The 20,268-nt window shown below is 38.3% G+C and overlaps 2 protein-coding genes and 1 pseudogene across 3 annotated transcripts; 2 read left to right on the top strand and 1 right to left on the bottom strand.

Annotated features, from left to right (window-relative positions):
- Positions 1-221: 221 nt before the first annotated feature.
- Positions 222-9,932, bottom strand: LOC117305027 (gastrula zinc finger protein XlCGF26.1-like). 2 transcript variants are annotated; one of them, XM_033789724.1, is made up of 4 exons: positions 9,810-9,932; positions 5,689-5,784; positions 3,030-3,951; positions 222-2,099 (listed from the first exon to the last, which is right to left on the bottom strand). In XM_033789724.1, the coding sequence occupies exons 3-4, from the start codon at positions 3,268-3,270 to the stop codon at positions 883-885; spliced, it is 1,458 nt and encodes a 485-aa protein (XP_033645615.1). In that variant the 5' UTR covers positions 3,271-3,951; positions 5,689-5,784; positions 9,810-9,932; the 3' UTR covers positions 222-882. The 2 variants fall into 2 exon arrangements, with proteins under 2 accessions (XP_033645615.1, XP_033645613.1); XM_033789722.1 differs by having other exon boundaries at positions 222-3,951.
- Positions 9,933-10,141: 209 nt separating this feature from the next.
- On the top strand, positions 10,142-15,736 carry LOC117305031 (annotated as a pseudogene).
- LOC117305028 (gastrula zinc finger protein XlCGF26.1-like) lies at positions 14,884-19,469 on the top strand. The gene is made up of 2 exons (XM_033789725.1): positions 14,884-14,950; positions 16,760-19,469. Exon 2 carries the CDS (start codon positions 17,062-17,064, stop codon positions 18,955-18,957), a length of 1,896 nt encoding a protein of 631 aa, XP_033645616.1. The 5' UTR covers positions 14,884-14,950; positions 16,760-17,061; the 3' UTR covers positions 18,958-19,469.
- Positions 19,470-20,268: the final 799 nt, after the last annotated feature.

Below are 20,268 nucleotides of genomic sequence, written 5' to 3'. Positions count from 1 at the left end.
TCGTGAGAAACGGCTCCCTCTGAAGTGCCATAGTTTTCGAGAAAGAAGTAATTTTCCACGAATTTGATTTTGAGACCTCAGATTTAGAACTTAAGGTCTCAAAATCAACCATCTAAACGTACACAACTTTGTGTGACACGGGTATTTTTTTCTTTCATTATTATCTTGAAGTTTGATGACCGATTGAGCTCAAATTTTCACAGGTTTGTTATTTTATGCATATGTTGAGATACACCAACTGTGAAGGCTAGTCTTTGACAATTACCAATAGTGTCCACTGCCTTTAAATGAGGAATCTTAGCTTTGTGAAATAAAGCATTGGGTATTTACAATGTAGATAACCTCTATTCTAAAATATTCTTTCTCCAAATATTATCACAGAATTTGTCTCGCATTCACAGTGAATTCCAAACTGTTTCTATAAAGTTCACCACATACACGTAGGTTACACCCAGTTCAGACATGCACTCTAGAGTAATGCAGAACCAAATAGATTAGGAGCTACATGTACTGTACAACCCACATAAATTGTGGTTTCAGACAGGCAAACTTTACACATTTTAACATTGGAATTAGCTCATGACAAGATCAACGTTTGAAATCAAGACACTTCAGAATCTTTCAAACGACTCCTAGAGTCAATCTTTCAACTTCCATTGTTTGGTTGCTCCAAACCGGTCCCAACTGTTTCAAGCACCAAACTTTTTATGTACTAAATTCAGAATTTGGTGAGACACGATTCAAGAGTGCCTGTTTGCTATTTAGTGCCTAGGTGTTAAATAGAAATTTCTTCATGTTGAGCTGTGAGACAGCTTTTCCGTAATTATCTCTCTTATCGTTTTCTTAAAAGTGTGGAATTGTTGATGAATACCGGTACTTAAACTACTCCTTTTTAAATACGTCACAAACTAATGGCTCCCCTACAGGGTGGACACATTTGTGTTTGTCAAGTTTCTTTTTAGATTTGAAGATTTTTTCACAAATATCACAAACAAATGGTTTCTTACCAGAGTGGACACATTTGTGTTTGTCAAATTTCTTTCGAGATTTCAAGACTTTTCCACAAACATCACAAACAATTGGTTTCTCCTCAATGTGAGTTTGGTGATGGTTAGAGAGAACAGACTTACAAGAAAAGCCTCGTCCACAAGTGTCACAAACAAATGGTTTCTCCTCAATGTGTACTTTCTGGTGACGATTCAGAGAGCTGCTTTGAGAAAATGCTTTTCCACAGATATCACATGAAAATGGCCTCTCTCCAGTGTGCACTCTCTGGTGAGACGTAACATTGACCTTTTGAGAAAAAGATTTTCCACAAATGTCACAAGCAAATGGTTTCTCTCCATCGTGGATACTGCGTTGATGCCCAGTTAAACTACTTTTGCTAGTGAAAGACACTCCACAAATTTTACAACGAAATTGTTTGTCTCCAGAGTGGACACGCATATGAATTTTTAGGCAGGGTTTTTGTGAAAAAGCTTTTCCACATATTTCACAAACAAAATATTGTTTTTCTCCAGCAGTGTGGATCAGTTGATGATGTTTTTCATTATTTTTTCTGCTGAAAGCAGCTCCACATATGTCACAAGCAAACGGTTTCTCTCCAGTGTGAACTCGCTCATGATTGGTCAGGTCCCTCTTTTGTAAAAAAGCTTTTCCACATACTTCACAAACAAATCGTTTTTCTCCAGTGTGGATCTGTTGATGCAGTTTTACAGTTCTTTTTTTGCTGAAGGATTTTCCACATATGTCACAAGTAAAAGGTTTCTCTCCAGTGTGAACTCGCTCATGATTAGTCAGGTGGATTATTCGTCTGAAGGATTTTCCACATGTTCCACAAGGAAACGGTTTCACTCCAGTGTGGATACGGCTGTGGACGATTAAGCCAATGTTTCGTGTGAAGATTTTTCCACATATTTCACAAGGAAATGGTTTCTCTTCAGTGTGGATACAGTCGTGGATGGTCAAGCGATGTTTTTGTGCGAAGGCTTTTCCACAAATATCACAAACAAATGGTTTCTCTTCAGTGTGGATACAGTCGTGGATGGTCAAGCGATGTTTTTGTGCGAAGGCTTTTCCACAAATATCACAAACAAATGGTTTATCTCCAGTGTGGACTCGCTCATGATTGGTAAGCTGGAGTTTTTGTCTGAAGGCTTTTCCACATATTTTGCAAGGATACGGTTTCTCTCCAGTGTGGATACGGTTGTGGATGGTCAAGCAATTTTTTTGTGAGAAGGCTTTTCCACAAGTGTCACAAACAAATGGTTTCTCTCCAGTGTGGACACGCTGATGGGTTTTAAGGCTAGTCTCATTTGTGAAACCTTTTCCACAAATGTCACACAAGAATGGTTTCTCTCCAGTGTGGACTCTGTGGTGTTTATTTAGATTGGTTTTAAATGGAAATGCTTTTCCACAAATACCACAAGAAAATGGTTTCTCTCCAGTGTGGCTACGGTTGTGCTTGGTCAAGCTGTATTTTTGTGCGAAGGCTTTTCCACAAATATCACAAACAAATGGTCTCTCTCCAGTGTGGACTCTGTAATGTTTATTTAGACTGGTTTGATCTGTGAATGCTATTCCGCAAACGTCACAAACAAATGGTTTCTCTCCAGTGTGTACTCTCTGGTGACGATTCAGAGAGCTGCTTTGAGAAAATGCTTTTCCACAAATGTCACAAACATATGGTTTTTCTCCAGTGTGGACTCTGTGGTGACTTTTTAAATTTTCTCCAAGAGCAAATGCTTTTCCACAAATGTCACAAGCAAATGGTTTCTCTCCAGTGTGGATACTAGATTGATGCCCAGTTAAACGTTTTTTGCTAGAGAAAGACACTCCACAAATGTTACAACAAAATTGTTTGTCTCTAGTGTGGATACGCATATGAATTGTCAGGTAGGGTTTTCGTGAAAAAGCTTTTCCACATATTTCACAAACAAATCGTTTTTCTCCAGCAGTGTGGATCAGTTGATGATGTTTTGCATTTTTTTTTCTGCTGAAGGCAGCTGAAGGCAGTTCACAAGGAAATGGTTTCTCTTCAGTGTGGATACAGTCGTGGATGGTCAAGCAATGTTTTTGTGCGAAGACTTCTCCACAAACGTCACAAGTAAATGGTTTCTCTCCAGTTTGGACTGGCTGATTGTGGGTCAGTTGGGGATTTTGTGAGAAAGCATATGCCCCAAGATCACAAAGAAATGGTTTGATGTCAGTGTGGACTCCTTGGTGATTCAAGTCACAGACCAAATCAGTTTGGTTACTTTCAGAACTCATATTGGTAACTATATCTACAATTTTAACATTTACTGGCAAGATTAACGGTTTGTTTTGCTTATGTTCATCTACAAATGTCACAAAAATTGGCAGATCTCACACCCAAGATCACTTGGTGCTCCGATAAGCTGCTTCTAATTCAAATGACCCTTTAACACTCATAAAAAAATCACAAATATCCCAGAAAAACAACTGTTTCTCTCAAGAGCTAAGAACTTTGAAGTTGAAATTCTATATTCTTCAGGCTTTCCTAAAAATTATTCAGATAAATGGTTCCCCTAAAAGAGAACAGAGGTGGTCAATGAGAACAAGCTGCTACATGAAATTCTAGGATTCTCCACAAACGTCATAAATGATTTCTCTACATCCAGTGATAAAATGAGAAGTGCAGCCCTGATATTTAACAGAGGCAACAAAGGCGACTGCCTCCATGCATGCATTGGTGCTCCAGTAGAAATTTGCAAGTTTCTCACAGAGTGCCCTTTACCAAGGAGAAGTGCCTTAGTGCCCTTGCCCTTTTCAAAAACAAAACACACCGTCCACGGTCCTTGATATCTTTTTCACAAATGTCACAAATGAACACCGTTCGGTTCTCTTCAGTGTGAAAGGCTTGGCACCTCAGTAGGTGTTGTTTTTGAGAGGAGGCTGATCCACAAATATCACAGGCAAGCGGTTTTTCTCCTGTGTGCAGAAAATACGGTAAAAGATTATGGTACTTTACATGGAGGTGTTATCTTGTTGAGAAGGCTTTTCCACAAATGTCACCAATAATTTCTTCCCAAAGTGAACACTGTGATGTTCACTTAGGATATCCATTTGAGAAAAAGATTGTCCACAAATGTCACAAATAAATTGTTTCTCTCCATGGTGGACTCTTATGTGCTTTTTTAGATTAGTTTTATATGTAAACGCTTTTACACAAATATCACAAATAAATAGTTTCTCTCCTGTGTGGACTCTTTTGTGCTTTTTTAGGTTAGTTTTAAGAGAAAAGGTTTTTCCACAAATATCACATGAAAACCTTTTCTCTCCAGTGTGGACAAGGTTATGGTCTCTTAGGTGTTGTTTTTGTGAAAAGGCTTTTCCACAAGTGTCACAAACAAATGGTTTCTCTCCAGTGTGGACACGCTGATGGGCTGTCAAACTAGGCTCATTTGGGAAACCTTTTTTACAAATGTCACAGAAAAATGGTTTGTCTCCAGTGTGGTGGGCACTATAGTGAGTTCTTAGGCCGAAACTTTGAGAAAATGATTTTCCACAAATGTCGCAAACAAATGGTTTCTCTCCAGTGTGGTGGACTCTTTGGTGTGCTTTTAGACCGGTTTTAAATGAAAATGCTTTTCCACAAATATCACAAGGAAATGGTTTCTCTCCAGTGTGGACACGGTCGTGATACTTTAGGTATTGTTGTTGTTTAAAGGCTTTTCCACAAGTGTCACAAACAAATGGTTTCTCTCCAGTGTGGACACGCTGATGGACTGTTAGGCTAGTCTCATTTGGGAAACCTTTTTCACAAATGTTACAGAAGAATGGTTTCTTCTCAGTGTGTATTTGGTAATGACCAGTTAGACCAAACTGATAAGTAAAGCGCTCTCCACAAATGTCACAAGTAAATGGTTTCTCTCCAGTGTGGACTAGCTGGTGTGTGTTTAGACTGCCTTTTCGAGGAAATGCTTTTCCACAAACGTCACAAACAAATGGTTTATCTCCAGTGTGGACTCTTTGGTGTGATTGTAACCTGTATTTATCAGAAAATGCTTTTCCACAAATATCACAGGAAAATGGTTTCTCTCCAGTGTGGACACGGTCGTGGTACTGCAGATGTTGTTTTCGTGAGAAGGCTCTTCCACAAATGTCACAAACAAATGGTTTCTCTCCAGTGTGCACACGCTGATGGATTGTCAGGTCATTTTTTTGTGAGAAGACCTTTCCACAAATCTCACAAACAAATTGTTTCTTTTCACGGTGGGCATTTTGGTGCTTTAACTCTTGGACATTTTCAGGTGTCTCCGATTCAGAATTCATATTTGTTAAATCCAATAAAGTGTTTTATCATAAGATGCCAAGTTGTTTATAAAACATGAAGCATGTCTTATTTTTTTAAACCATACAGGTTAAAAAAAGTTTTTGCAGGGCTGTTTGTATACATTTGTACCTAAAGCTTACAAATCCACAAATACCACACAAGTCCTGTGTGTGGACAACTTTATGAAAAGACGCGCTGAAATTAACTTAAACTTCTGTCTGAAGGGTTTTCCAAATGCCTGAACTTAATATTTTTTCTTCAGTGTGCAGTCTTTGGAGTTTCAGCCAGAGAAAACATTCAAGCGGCAAAAATTGACATCACACAATAATTCATCCAAGGATTTCAGAAGTTCCAAGCCTTTAACAGTTTAAGAAAGACTTGGCTACACTTACATGTACAATTGTAAGTTACACCACATCTCTGTGTACACAGTTTCAGTTGGTTGTACTAGTTCAAAGGTCAAAGTATTCGCTTCTTCCCATGTACATCTGCATATAAAGAAGAAAACAGAAAAACAACATCATTCGTACACTGTACGGGACAATCAGTGTTCAATATTCATCCATGAATATTTCATGTCGGTATCGCCTACATAGATGTCACTAGTATTGAAATGTATGAAAAAATTTGATATTGAAAATTTCTATGTCCAGATTATCCAGAAAATCTCAAGGCTTAGCGGCAAGTTGTTGATTTCTCTATCTGAACAAAACTGTCCTCAGCTCTGTAAAGATGCAGCCCGATGTTTGAAAACTGTTTATTTTTACTCAATTCTGCATGTACATGTAGGTCTAGCTGGCCTATACATTGTTCTCATCACTTGCCGCCAAAATTCTTTTAGTTTATTTTATAGTTGACATCATTCCGTATAATTGTTAAATCATACTTACAACATAGAAAGAGAATAACCCACAAAAGAATCGGCCACTTTGGGATTATTTACGAACATTATAAAAACGATCCGATAACATTAACACGTACCACAGCCGATCACGTGAGTTGATCAACCCCATTCCCATACACAGGCAATGCACTTGATGTGATACTGTGACATCGCACACTGTTGGCTACTAAGGCCGAGTTAAAAAAAAACATGTTTCACGTCCGGGTTTTTCAAAAAAAGGAGGAAGAGGGGCTTTTTATTTTTTATTTCAAGATGGCCGCCATTCTTTGTTAAAATGTTAAATATCCATTGTTTTTTCTACTGCTGAAATACACAAAACATAAATGAAACAATTCAGTCGAACTTTTGAGCTTATCTGCGGCATAACTCAAGATTGAGATCGATTTGAACCTTGAAACTCGACAGATAGTTGAACCTTAGTGTTTTTAAGACAACACAGGCCTAATTACGTCATAATGACGTCATCAGGTATTAAATAACAATAAAACAACGTTTAAAATGTGTAAAAATCATATGGCGCGAACATTTTTTCGGGGAATCCTAAAAGCGCTCTTGTTTGTCCAACAAAAGAGGTCGCTGTTGATTATCAAATCTGTGTACATCATCCCGTGCAGGGGTAACTAAATTGTGAAAGGGTTTGCATAAATTGCAAATTAAAACCTAAAGCCAATCTCACACAAAAATTGCATTTGTGAAGAAAAAAGGAGACGTTAAACAAAAGTAAAGCTTGTACAAACTTAAAACTTACTATGTTCATAGGCAACAGTGAGTGGAAGAAACGGCCATATTTTGGGAATGATGGCGTCATTGATGACGTCATGACAGGGTTTTTAAATTTGAAAAATGACCATTTGCTTGCTGCTGTATCTAAACGAATATAAAAGCTATGATGTTCATACCTAGGCATCGGATAGATCAAGCCTTTGGCAACATTTGAAAAGTTTATGCCAAAATTGTACGACCTTTACTTTCGGGTCATTACCCTGGGTCAAAGTTCGCATTTGTGTTTTTTTTCCATCAAAAAACAACTTTTTAGCTTTTAAACAAAAGTAAAGCTTGTACAAACCTAAAACTTACTATGTACACAGGCAATAGTGAGTACATGAAACCACCACTTTTTTGGAATAATGATGTCATTGATGACGTCATGACAAGGTTTTTTAAATTGAAAAATGATCATTTGCTTGTTGCTGTATCTCAACAAATAGAAAAGCTATGATGTCCATACTTATGCATCAGATAGATAAAGACTTTTCCAATATTTGAAAAGTTAACGACAAAATCGTACGACCTTAACTTCCGGGTCGTTACCCTGGGTCAAAGTTCATCTTCATATTTTGTTTCATAAAAAAAAAACTTTTGAGCTTATCTACGCCATAACTCAAGATTGAGATCGATTTGAAAACTCAAAAAAAAAAAAAACTCTATGTCTAGTTTTTGCTGAGATCATTTAAAATAACCCTATTTAAAAAAAAGACAAACGTGGAGAATTATCTTCACACGTTTGTCCTAGAATAAAAAACACTCAATCCGTGCTTTGCGTACAAACACATATGGACGCGTCTGGGAACCAGACGTCTGATTCCTAGACGCGTGTCCATATTTTTTGTACACAAAGCACGGATCGAATGTGTTTTTTTATTCTAGGACAGACGAACGTGTGCGATAATTCTCCACGTTTGTCTTGGGAAAAAAAATAATATGCGCACGCTTGTCGCGTGTCGTGACTTCGCAATGCGTTCGGCAGAGTTCGGGGACAATCAGCATTTGTAGTGTAGTGGTATAACGGAGTAGTCGGGGACTGAATTACGGTAAGAATTTATAACTTTTAACATTTTTTGAGATTGCGGAGTGGGTTCTATGGTCGCCCCCTCGGACATTGAGATATCAAAGGACACATAGAGCCTAATTTTGGCGAGATTAAAATTAAAATTAAAATAAAGAGAGATTTCTGATTCCAAAATTCATTGGATCTGGATATTATACTCCGATAAAAACTGATACCCGCATCGCATCAGAGTTTTATGACCTGACCAATGACCTAGTGGAAGTGTCTAAAGTGTGCTTTGATCACTGTCTTGAAGGCTTTGTAGTCTTTTAAGTCTAGGATATTGTGGGGGAGTCCATTCCAGTGTGGTATAGTCCATGGGAAAAAAGTGTTGGCGTAAATTGTTGTCCTGGCTTGAAGTTGCATGAGTGAGAGTGGATGGGTTCTTCTAGTAGGGAGTGTTGGTTTAGTGAGGTGGGTTTCCCAGTTTAAATCGACGAGGTTGTGTAGGATGCAAAACATCATAGAGAGCCTTGTAATGAGACGACAACCCTCAAGCTGGTGCCAGTTGAGTTTGGTAATCATTTCTGATACACTGGACTCTCTTGAGTAGTTGTTGAAACAAAGTCTCACTGCAGAACGCTGAATCATATTAAGAGTATGTTTTTCTTCTTGGGTTTTGGGGTACCATGCTGTAGTGAGGTGTACATGCCTGCATGCTGCGCACTCGGTGCGGGGGATCGGTGCTTACACACAAAGGCGGTGATAGCATGCATACGACAGCCATGGCTCGTCCAGATGCGTGTTTGGTTGGGTCACGCTGATTGGTTGTTGCCAAGCAAGTGCGACGTTCAAAATCACTAGTTGGCTCCGCTATGGATTATGGATATATTCGGTCAGTCTTTTGGTAAGTTTTTGTCGTTTTTTCTGCCAAATATTTTCATGATGTTGTTTTAAGGGTTCCAGATGACGTTGTCATACAATAAAGATCAACTCCATGTGTTTAGAATGTCTGTCATGATTTTGGAAAGTGGAAAAAAAGGACGAATCTGATCACGAGTCTGGCAAAAACTGGTCAAAACTGCTAGTTACACCGATAATATCAGTCTTGTGTCGTAACCCTCTGGTCTCCGACCGTCGGGAGGATGGAGGGTTACGATTATCGCAACTAGGAAGTGTTAAGTCTGGGCTAAACTACATATTTCTCATGGTTTTCAGTACAAATTCATTCACAAAAACGACTTTGTGTTGATAAAAAAAAAGTACCAATCATTGACATCTTGGGCCAGACTAATCATTGTGAAAAAGCACGAAAATGAGTTGACGGCAAGTCGGCGAGTTGACGGCAAGTACATGATTGTAGTAGGACCGCCAGATTTTTTTTTCACGAGAAAAAAACTCAATTTTTATTCCGAAATATGACCTAAAACTTACGCGAATGCTCTTTGAGCTGATACTTTACAGTTCTATGCTTCTTTGTGGATTTTAAATGTATATTGGAGGAGTTGACGGCGAGTTGACGGCGAGTTGACGGCAAGTTAGTAGTAGTGACCCAAATATAGTCGTGATTTCACGTCAACAGAACATGCTTTGAAGTTTCGGCGAATGACTCCTAGAATAATGATTGAACCATGATCGTTTATTTAACGCGTGCGAGATATAAACCTATGAGGTTACGGGAGACGATAGCCGGACGAAACCGAAATAGTTCTAGGAATAGGTAGGAGTAGGGACCACGTACACACGTAGGGACCATGGTCTACATCGTCCGAAAACAAAAAGAAATCTACCTTTTGTGTCTTTTCTCATCCATAGACGATCAGTTTAGTAACAAAACTTACCTGTGTGAAAGCTACCAAATACTTGTAGAGCGCCGTACCACTGAAATTTGCTAGGAAACCTCAAATTTTATGGGGAAAACAATATGTTTACAGCGATTTTGTCAACAAATCTACTAAGCGAATGGAATGTTAAATAGCTCCGTACACACGATCGATCTCATGGGTTCAACGCAGTTGCACAACAACGCTATATACTTGAGGGGTCGAGGAACAGTCCGTATATGTTGCGTTCGACGTGACAGCTGCAATTTCTTGGGTCCCCTTCACAGCATTGTGTGATTGCATGCCACGATCTAATTAACTATTGGGCGACCAGACTGGTTTATTGGTTTACTACGGCTGTTTTGTGAAATCATTTTGCAAACAGAGAATAGTAGTAGCCTACAGTGGTGGTAGCGGTAGCTTCCGAAAGCAGGTAAGTTTTATTACTGAACCGATCGTTCTTGAAAAATGTGAAAAAAGTATATGGTTGTAGAGCAGTCTCGTCATTCAGTCTTGTTTTCCAGAGCATGCATAACACACCCTGTTGTCTCTTGTGTCTTCTCTTCGTACCGTACGTCGTTCTCGACGACGTACAAATGTACGTAATTACGGTAGCACCTCCATTGGTTTATCGCGAATAGCAAAATATCAAGAGAGGGCGCTGTTGAACCCACACAAAAGGTGTGATAGGCGTTGCGTGCGAGTCGTAGACACTGCATAGAAACTGCCCCATATTCCTTCCCACAATGCATTGCGTTTCTGAATCGTGATAAACCTTATGCTACATAGTACATGTATTATATATAGTACACGTACTAGTCGTAGACGTAGTACACATGGGGATTGGTACAGTAGTACTACATAGAACACTGTGGTAATGTATTAATGGCCGGCATCGTACGTAGGGCGGGGGTGTCCTAGTTGCGATAACGTAACCCTCCTACCCGACTGACGTTATCACAACTAGGGGTGCCCGTAAAACCAGAGACCTTTTCGCAAATACCATTACGCAAGCGCAGACTGTTGAATGAGGTGCATTGTTGTGTGCCGGATCAATTTTGGATACCAACTAGACCACAATGCACCTAATTCCAAGCTTTACGCGCGCGCCCCAGTATTTGCGAAAAGGTCTATGGAGGAGGAAGGTTAAAACCGAGACAAAATCTTCCACCCGATCATACTCGCTATCGTTCGTGCGCGTGGAGAAGGATATCAAACTTTTCGATTTATCTAATTGAACTAAAAATGGAGGGGGCGGGGTTGTTGAGAAAATTGATTTGATTTTTTTTTTGGCAGATCAAATTAAATATAAAGACGTCGTTGTTGTTATTAATATTACTTATTTATTAAATATTATTGTACAGAAAAAGGGGATGAGGATGAGACTAGATAACAACATTACACTTGTTTCGAGACCAGATTTGAACTATTGGCAAATTGGATGAATTTGAAAGTCATCACCACATACTCCTAGAACTATTTCGGTTTCGTCCACTATCGTCTCCCGTCCGCTATCGTCTCCTGTAACTAGGACTATGTAAAGTAACCCTCCTCCTGATAGGAGGGTTATGCTTACTTCTAGGAAGGCTCATGGGGTAGCCTAATTATAGTTTCTAGAAGTAGGTTACGCTTAACGAAATTCAACTACTAATACTATTAGTTTTTATTATTAATTTATAACTTTGTACTGTCTTCTTAATTTCAAATTTTTAAATGCATTTAAAAATGTAAAACAAAAAGCAAAATATTCCAGGCAATTTCATGCAATGCCAATAATATTTTCATAATATTATAGCCAAAAATGTGAATAATACATAATAAAACAATAAGTGTTTCAGCTAAATCTGAAAGCCGAGGTGAACCCATTGGTTGCTTTGACACCACAGAATGACTCAGAGGATGGCAAGATTGTGCATGTACTATAATCCGTGTTTACAAAGTAGCATTTAATAAGGGAATAAAAGGGTAGCAACGAGTTCTTACAAGGCCGTTTAAAGCCGGCAGGGTCGAATTGCCGTGTGATAAAGGCCCGAGCCGAAGCCGCGGCAACGATGCTGCAAGGTTTTAAATGGACCTTTAAGAACGAGTCACTACTCTTTTATTCCCATTCATAAATGCCCTTTTGTTAAAAAAGGTTAAAAAAAAAAAACTTTGACAGTTGAAAATTTGAGGTTGTGAAGAATATGTCGCGCGTGGGTTGTGTGTATGCCCGCTGTGCTTAAAAATAGAGTACGCGCGCGCGCTTAGAAATAGATTACGCGCGCGCCCTTAGAAATAAGTTACGCACTGTTACATAGCTATGAATTGCACGTTCCGCGTGATAATCTTGCGCGCCGACATGCGGAATCCAGCCGGTTATAAACACTGGTAATTATCAACCATTTAAACACCCCAACGTGATGTGCTCTCCACCAATAGGAGTAGAGAAATTGTCTGGGGTATTTATGAATGCGTGTTTACAAGGTACATGTAGCAATTAATCTTTTTAAAAAACTATTGTCATTTACTAATCTGCAGATACATGGGATTGGTAGAAGCCGTACTGTGACCTTTGAACTGTGACCTTTTAACTACATGTAACGTGAACTTTTTACACGATGTGATACAACGTACAATATATGTACATGTAAGTGTTACCAAGTCTTTCTTGAAGCTTTGAATTTCTGTGAAGTCTTTAGATGAATTATGACAATGTAAAAAAAAAAACTCTCTAAATAAAAGTTTTGGGACAATTTTGTGTCAATCGTGAAATTACCATTTCGGCAACACATGGATGTCCATGGCTAATTAGTAGGGCACCCATTGGTGTGAAAAGCCACAAGACTGCTGGGTTTGTTGTTTATTTTAGCTTTGAATGTTTATCTAACAAGAATTAAAATGTGAAACTGAACATTGTACATGTACCTACACAGTCGTAACATTTTTTTAATGTTAGACTGTTAAAGATGCTATGTCAGATTTTTGGCCGATTTGACTCAAAAATTTTGATTTAAAATTCAATAGGTATTTTGATGGGGGTCGAGAAAGTAAGTTACAAGCTTTCATTTGAGCCATTGCACAAAAAAGTTTGCCAATTATTAGTAGCAAAAAATAGTTAACTATTTTTGGCATTTATACTCTGGGTCCATTTGGTTGGTAAGGTGTTTGCAACAGCTAATTCTATTTTCTCAATTATTAGTAGCAGTGAAATAAAGTGCTCCCGACAATATATCACGTGACCAATTCGTATGTGTTTTATAAGAAACATTTGAAATTTTTGGCATGGTTCCTGACAATTAAAAGTAAAAAGTTAAACTTGTTTTCATTAGAGCGGGTGATACTCTTTGAAATACCATACTCTCAAAAAATATCAATTTTGTTGATGTTTGGGGCCAAAAATCTGACATAGCATCTTAAATTTTAACTGTTCTATTTTGTTGACAACAATCAACCAGAAAGAAGATTTATCTCATATGTATGCTTGATAGGGCAATACATTTTCAATTCTGTTGAGTAGAATTTATGCCGCAGAAGTTTTACTCAACAGAATTGAAAATGTTTTTTGAATGTCAACATTTGAACAAATTCACAAGACCGCCAGAGTTGTCCGGCCAATGCTAAAATCAGTGGTCTCATGGGTCGATTTTTAAAAAGAACTTAGGACTTATCCTAACTTGGGACTCGTCCTAGATGATATTAAAAAATTAAGGGTAGTCCTAAGTTATAACGAGTAATTCGTCCTAACTCGATAAGACTAGTTCTTACTCTTTGTGAATTCTACCCTAGGCCTGTGGTCTATTGTGAAATTCGAGCCCTGCGTAAACTGTAAAGTTCATGTAATTTGTAAAGTATCATTATCAGTTAAGAACAAAGTTGCAAGTTTATCTTTGAAACTTGATCTTGATTATACAGATATGAGGTACATCCAAAGAAGACCTGTATGTGGAGCAACCATTGTTTAGAAAAAGGTGAGCTGGAAAAACATCAAGCTACCCATAGTGGAAGTCATTGGATGAATTTACTTATCCATGATGAAAATGATTTTAAAATTGTCTCTTTATTATTACCAATATGAATTCTGAAAAGACACAGAGCACAGATCCATTTCATTGTGATATTGGGGCAAAAACTTTCTCACAAAAACTCCAACTGACCAACAATCAACCAGTCCACACTGGAGAGAAACCATTAACTTGTGTCATTTGTGGAGAGCGTTTTACTAATCAGGGGGCTCTTACTGACCATCACCAAATTCACACTGAGGTGAAACCGGTTTTCTGTGACATTTGTGGAAAAGGTTTCTTCAGTGAGCCTAGCCTGATCACACATCATCAGCAAGTCCACGCTAGAGAGAAACCATTTGTTTGTGACATTTGTGGAAAAGGCTTTAGACACAAACTTCACCTGACTGACCATCAACGTATCCACACTGGAGAGAAACTTGTTTTTGTTTGTAACATTGGGGAAAAAGGTTTCTTAAGTGAGCCTAGCCTGACAACCCATCAGCGAATCCACACTGGAGAAAAATCGTTTGTTTGTGACATTTGTGGTAAATCCTTCGAGCAAAAACTCCGCCTGACCAAGCACCTGCGTGTCCACACTGGAGAGAAACAGTATTGTTGTGAAATATGTGGAAAATTCTTCAGACAAAAACACCACCTGACTGACCATCAACGTATCCACTCTGGAGAGAAACCATTTGTTTGTGACATTTGTGGAAAAGCATTTGCTCTGAAAACTGGTTTAAAGAGTCACCAAACAGTTCACACTGGAGAGAAACCATTCAATTGTGACACTTGTGGAAAAGCATTTGCTGAAAGAAGAAGCCTAAGTAGACACCAAAGTTGCCCACACTGGAGAGAAATCATTCATTTGTGACATTTGTGGAAAAGTCTTTAAATCTAAAGAGAAATTTGACAAACACAAACTCCTTCACTCTGGAGAGAAACCATTTGTTTGTGACTCTTGCGGAAAAGATTTTCATCTAAATTATCATCTGACCTATCACCAGAGAGTCCACACTGGAGAGAAACCATTTGTTTGTGACATTTGTGGAAAGGCATTTTCTCATAGAGGCAGTCGAGAGCGCCACCGCAGAGTACACACTGGAGAGAAACCATTCCTTTGTGACACTTGTGGAGAAGCATTTGTTGAAAGAAGAAGCCTAAGTAGCCACAAAAGTATCCACACTGGAGAGAAACCATTCATTTGTTACATTTGTGGAAAAGATTTTTCTCAAAAAGTCAGTCTTGTTTGTCACCAGAGAGTACACACTGGAGAGAAACCATTCAAATGTGACATTTGTGGACGATGCTTCACTTATAATTGGTCTCTCTCTAAACATAAAAAAACTCATATTGAGGAGAAAACTCACAACGAGGAGAAACCAATTGTTTGTGATATTTGTAGAAAAGTCTTAAAATCCCCAAAGAAACTTGACAGACACAAATGTGTCCACCCTGTAGGGGAGCCATTTGTTTGTGACGTATTTTCAGAAGAGCAGTTTAAGTATTCAGCAACAATTCCACCACCAGGTCCAGAGTTGTCCAGTGAACGCTAAAATCAATGGCTTCAGGGGTCAATTTCACAAAGAAATTAGAACTAGTCCTAACTTAGAACTAGTCCTAACTTAGAACTAGTCCTAACTTAGAACTAGTCCTAACTTAGAACTAGTCCTAGGAGATATTACAAACTTAAGGGTAGTCCTACTCCTTCATGTCCTAGAACTATTTCGATTTTGTTCCTCAATCGTCTCCCGTAACCTCATAATCATATGACTCATATAGTCATAGACGTACATCTCTCACGACAAACGTGATACTGGCTCAATGAATTTTTGAATAGCAAATCTTTTTTTCTTTTTTTATCTTGCCAAAATTAGGCTCTATTTGTCCTTTTAACTCTCATTGTTCCCGGGGAAAACAGAAAATCCACTCTGCTATATGTATCCCAAAAATTGTTAAAAATGATAAATTCTCACTTGTTATTCAGTCCCCAACTGCTCCAATTTACCACTACACTGCAAATGCCAGTTGTCCCTGACCGTGCGCGTAATGTTTTCCCATTTTTAACAATTGCGGAGTGGATTTTTTGTTTACCCGGGACAATGAGACTTCAAAGGACAATACCTGTCGAGCCTAATTTTGGCAAGATAAAAAAAAAAGAAAGAGATTCGTGATTCCAAAATTCATTGAACCAGTATCGTTATTGTTGTGAGAGATCTACGTCTATGAGGTTGAAGACGATAGCGGAACAAAACCGAAATACATAGTTCTAGGAGTAGGGTAGTCCTAAATTAGGCGAGTAACTCGTCTTAAAGGCAGTGGACACTATTGGTAATTACTCAAAACAATTTTTAGCATAAAACCTTTCTTGGTGACCAGAAATGGGGTGAGGTTGATGGTATAAAACATTGTGAGAATCAGCTCCCTCTGAAGTGCCATAGTTTTTGAGAAAGAAGTAATTTTCCACGAATTTGATTTCGAGACCTCAGATTTAGAACTTGATGTCTTGAAATGAACCATCTAAACACACACAACTTCGTGTGACAAGGGTGTTTTTTTTCTTTCACTATTATCTCGCAAGTTCGATGACCGAATTTTCACAGGCTTGTTATTTTATGCATATGTTGATATACACCAACTGCGAAGGCTAGTCTTTGACAATTACCAATAGTGTCCACTGCCTTTAACTCAAGATAAGACTAGTCCTAACTCTTTGTAAAATCTACCCTAGGCATATGGTCTATTGTGAAATTTAAGCCCTGCGTAAAGTTCATTTAATTTATAAGTTATCATTGTTCAGAATAAAACTCAACATTTGAACAAAAACTCAAGACAAGACCCCTGCATGTGTGCGGCATCAATGACCTCAGTCCTGTGGTTCGTTGTGAATATTGAGCCTTGCAAAAAGTATATGTACATATAATTATCATTCTCAGTGAAGAACAAAGTTGCAAGTATCTTTAAAATTTGATCTTGATTATACAGATATGAGGTACATCCAAAGAAGACATGTATGTGGAGCAAGCAATGTTTAGAAAAAGGTGAGCTGGAAAAACATCAAGTTACCATGATTCTGGAAGTCATTGGATGAATTTGTGTGCAATGTTGGTAATCAAATACAGGCTCTGACATCGAAGAAAAACCATGTTGTGATGGTAAGGCCTTCCAATTAGTTTAAACCGACATCACTGTGTCCTAACTGGAGAAGAAGCAATATTTTGTGCTGTTCGCAGACATTTTTTAATCTTGCAAGTGATTGTTAAAATTGTCTCTTTATTATTACCAATATGAATTCTGAAAAGCCACAGAACACAGAACCATTTCATTGTGATATTGGGGCAACAACTTTCACACAAGATCTCCAACTGACCAACAATCAACCAGTCAACACTGGAGAGAAACTATTAACTTGTGTCATTTGTGGAGAGCGTTTTACTAATCAGGGGGCTCTTACTGACCATCACCTAATTCACACTGAGGTGAAACCGGTTTTCTGTGACATTTGTGGAAAAGGTTTCATCAGTGAGCCTAGCCTGATCACCCATCATCAGCAAGTCCACACTGGAGAGAAACCATTTGTTTGTGACATTTGTGGTAAAGCCTTCTCACAAAAACATTGCTTGAACATCCATGACTGTATCCATACTGAAGAGAAATCGTATCCTTGTAAAATATGTGAACTCCACTTGATCACTCATCAGCAAGTCCACACTGGAGAGAAACCATTTGCTTGTGACACTTGTGGAGAAGCCTTCAGACAAAAAAAAAAAAAAAAACTCCACCTGACTGACCGTCAACGTATCCACACTAGAGAGAAACTTCTTGTGTTTGTTTGTGACGTTTGTAAAAAAGAATTCTCTCTTAAAAGTTCGCTAAATCGTCACCAGAAACTTCACACTAGAGAGAACCCATTTGTTTGTGACATTTGTGAAAAAGATTTTTCTAGAAAAGGCAATCTAATTTGTCACCAGAGAGTACACACTGGAGAGAAACCATTTGCTTGTGACATTTGTGGAAAAGCATTTTCTGAAATAGAAGGTGTAAATAGACACCGAAGAGTCCACACTGGAGAGAAACCGTTTGTTTGTGATACTTCATTCATTTGTGACATTTGTGGAAAAGTCTTTAAATCTAAAGAGAAATTTGACAAACACAAACTCCTTCACTCTGGAGAGAAACCATTTGTTTGTGACACTTGCGGAAAAGATTTTTATCTGAATATTCATCTAACCTCTCACCAGAGAGTCCACACTGGAGAGAAACCATTTGTTTGTGACATTTGTGGAAAGGCATTTGCTCATAGAAGTGGTTTAGCGAGCCACCGCAGAGTACACACTGGAAAGAAACAATTAATTTGTGACACTTGTGGAGAAGCATTTGTTGAAAGAAGAAGCCTAAGTAGACACCAAAAGGTCCACAATGGAGAGAAACCATTCATTTGTGACATTTGTGGAAAAGCATTTGTTGAAAGAAGAAGCCTAAGTAGACACCAAAAGGTCCACAATGGAGAGAAACCATTCATTTGTGACATTTGTGGAAAAGATTTTTCTCTGAATATTAATCTAACCTCTCACCAGAGAGTCCACACTGGAGAGAAACCATTTGTTTGTGACATTTGTGGAAAGGCATTTGCTCATAGAAGTGGTTTAGCGAGCCACCGCAGAGTACACACTGGAAAGAAACTATTAATTTGTGACACTTGTGGAAAAGCATTTGTTGAAAGAAGAAGCCTAAGTAGACACCAAAAGGTCCACAATGGAGAGAAACCATTCATTTGTGACATTTGTGGAAAAGATTTTTCTCAAAAAGTCACTCTAGTTTGTCATCGGAGAGTACACACTGGAGAGAAACCATTTGCTTGTAAAATTTGTGGAAAAGCATTTTCTGAAAAAGGTAAATTAAGTATGCACCAAAGAGTCCACACTGGAGAGAAACCATTCAATTGTGACATTTGTGGACGATGCTTCGCTTATAAGTGGTCTCTCTCTAACCATCAAAAAACTCACAACGAGGAGAAACCAATTGTTTGTGATTTTTGTAGAAAAGTTTTCAAATCCCAAAAGATATTCGAAAAACACAAATGTGTTCACCCTGTAGGGGAGCCATTTGTTTGTGACGTATTTTCAGAAGAGCAGTTAAAGTATTCAGCAACAATTCCACACTTAAAGGAAAGCATTGTTTGAGATATTTGTGGAAAAATATTTTTCACACAAAATTGAGCTGCCCAGCCATCAGCGAGTCCACACTGGAGAGAAAAAGTTTGGATGTGACATTTATGGATTTGGAAAAAAAAACATTTTCGTCACCTTGGAGTCTTCATGTGACTGAAATTTGTGGAAGTGCATTCTATGGAAAAGAAGCTCTGAATAAATATCAAATAGTCAACACTGGTGTAAAAACAATGTTTGTGTTTGTGAAAAAGTACTTTCTCAAAAAGTCAGTCTAAAAAAAGCTGTCAGTTGCATGCTAAAGAGAAACCATGGTTTGAGCATGGAGGTACATGTAGAATGGTTTGAGGGAAGGCTTTCCACTGAAATTAAATTACGCTTTGAAAAACCATCAGTTCTCAACCAAATGGGAAGTAAATATGAAAATTTTTTGTTGTAACATTGCTTTGGTTATATTGGGTGCGTTCGTTTAGCTTCCCCGGGTCGACCCCGGTGTGTGGCGTTTTCTTTTTCCAGGACGAACGTGTTCACACACCGCCACACCGCCACACACCGGGGTCGACCCAGGGAAGCTAAACGAACGCACCCATTACTGATTTGAATTCTCAAAAGAATAAATTTCTTTGTAACACCTGATTAAAACAGGCACTCAAGAGTCAAGCCTCAACAAATTATTGAATTAAATACATAAAGAGTTTTGCGCTTGAAACAGTTTGTACTGGGTGGGAGCGACCAAACTCGCTGGAAGTCAAAAGATGGACTTATGCAGTCGGTCGAACAACTCTGAAGTGTCTTGATTTCAAACGTTGAGGTGATTCCAGTGTAAAAATGTTGTGTAAAGTTTGCCTGTCTGATACCACAATTTATGTGGGTTGTACAGTACATGTAGCTCCTAATCTATTTGGTTCTGCATTACTCTAGAGTGCATGTCTTAACTGTGTGTAACCTACGTGTATGTGGTGAACTTTATAGAAACAGTTTGGAATTCACTGTGGAGGCGAGACAAACTCTGATATTTGTGGAGAAAGAATACTTTAGAATAGGGGTTGCCAATGTTTACATTGTAAACTACCAAGGCTTCATTTCACAAAGCACCATAAGATTCCTTTTTTTAAACATCAGTTTTCAATAATTCAACAGTGGGTTTTTTATTTTGAAAGAAACACTTTGCTTGGCAATTAAGGTAGACAGTTTAAGATCATATTTCTCTTTGTGAAATTGGACCTAGTAGAGTGTGCCCACAATCACATTATACAGAAAAACATTATATTTTCATGATTCTAGATAAACAAAACCTTTTCAGCGTGTTTACCTTTTGTTGTGTTG

This window comes from Asterias rubens, chromosome 22 (genome assembly GCF_902459465.1).
Source record: "Asterias rubens chromosome 22, eAstRub1.3, whole genome shotgun sequence".
Classification (NCBI taxonomy): Eukaryota; Metazoa; Echinodermata; class Asteroidea; order Forcipulatida; family Asteriidae; genus Asterias; species Asterias rubens.
This window is presented reverse-complemented; position numbering and strand designations above follow the sequence as displayed.

Excerpts from the sequence above, each read along its gene's own strand:
- LOC117305027 (XM_033789722.1), bottom strand. The coding sequence starts at position 3,270 with ATGAGTTCTGAAAGTAACCAAACTGATTTGGTCTGTGACTTGAATCAC.
- LOC117305028 (XM_033789725.1), top strand. The coding sequence starts at position 17,062 with ATGAATTCTGAAAAGCCACAGAACACAGAACCATTTCATTGTGATATT.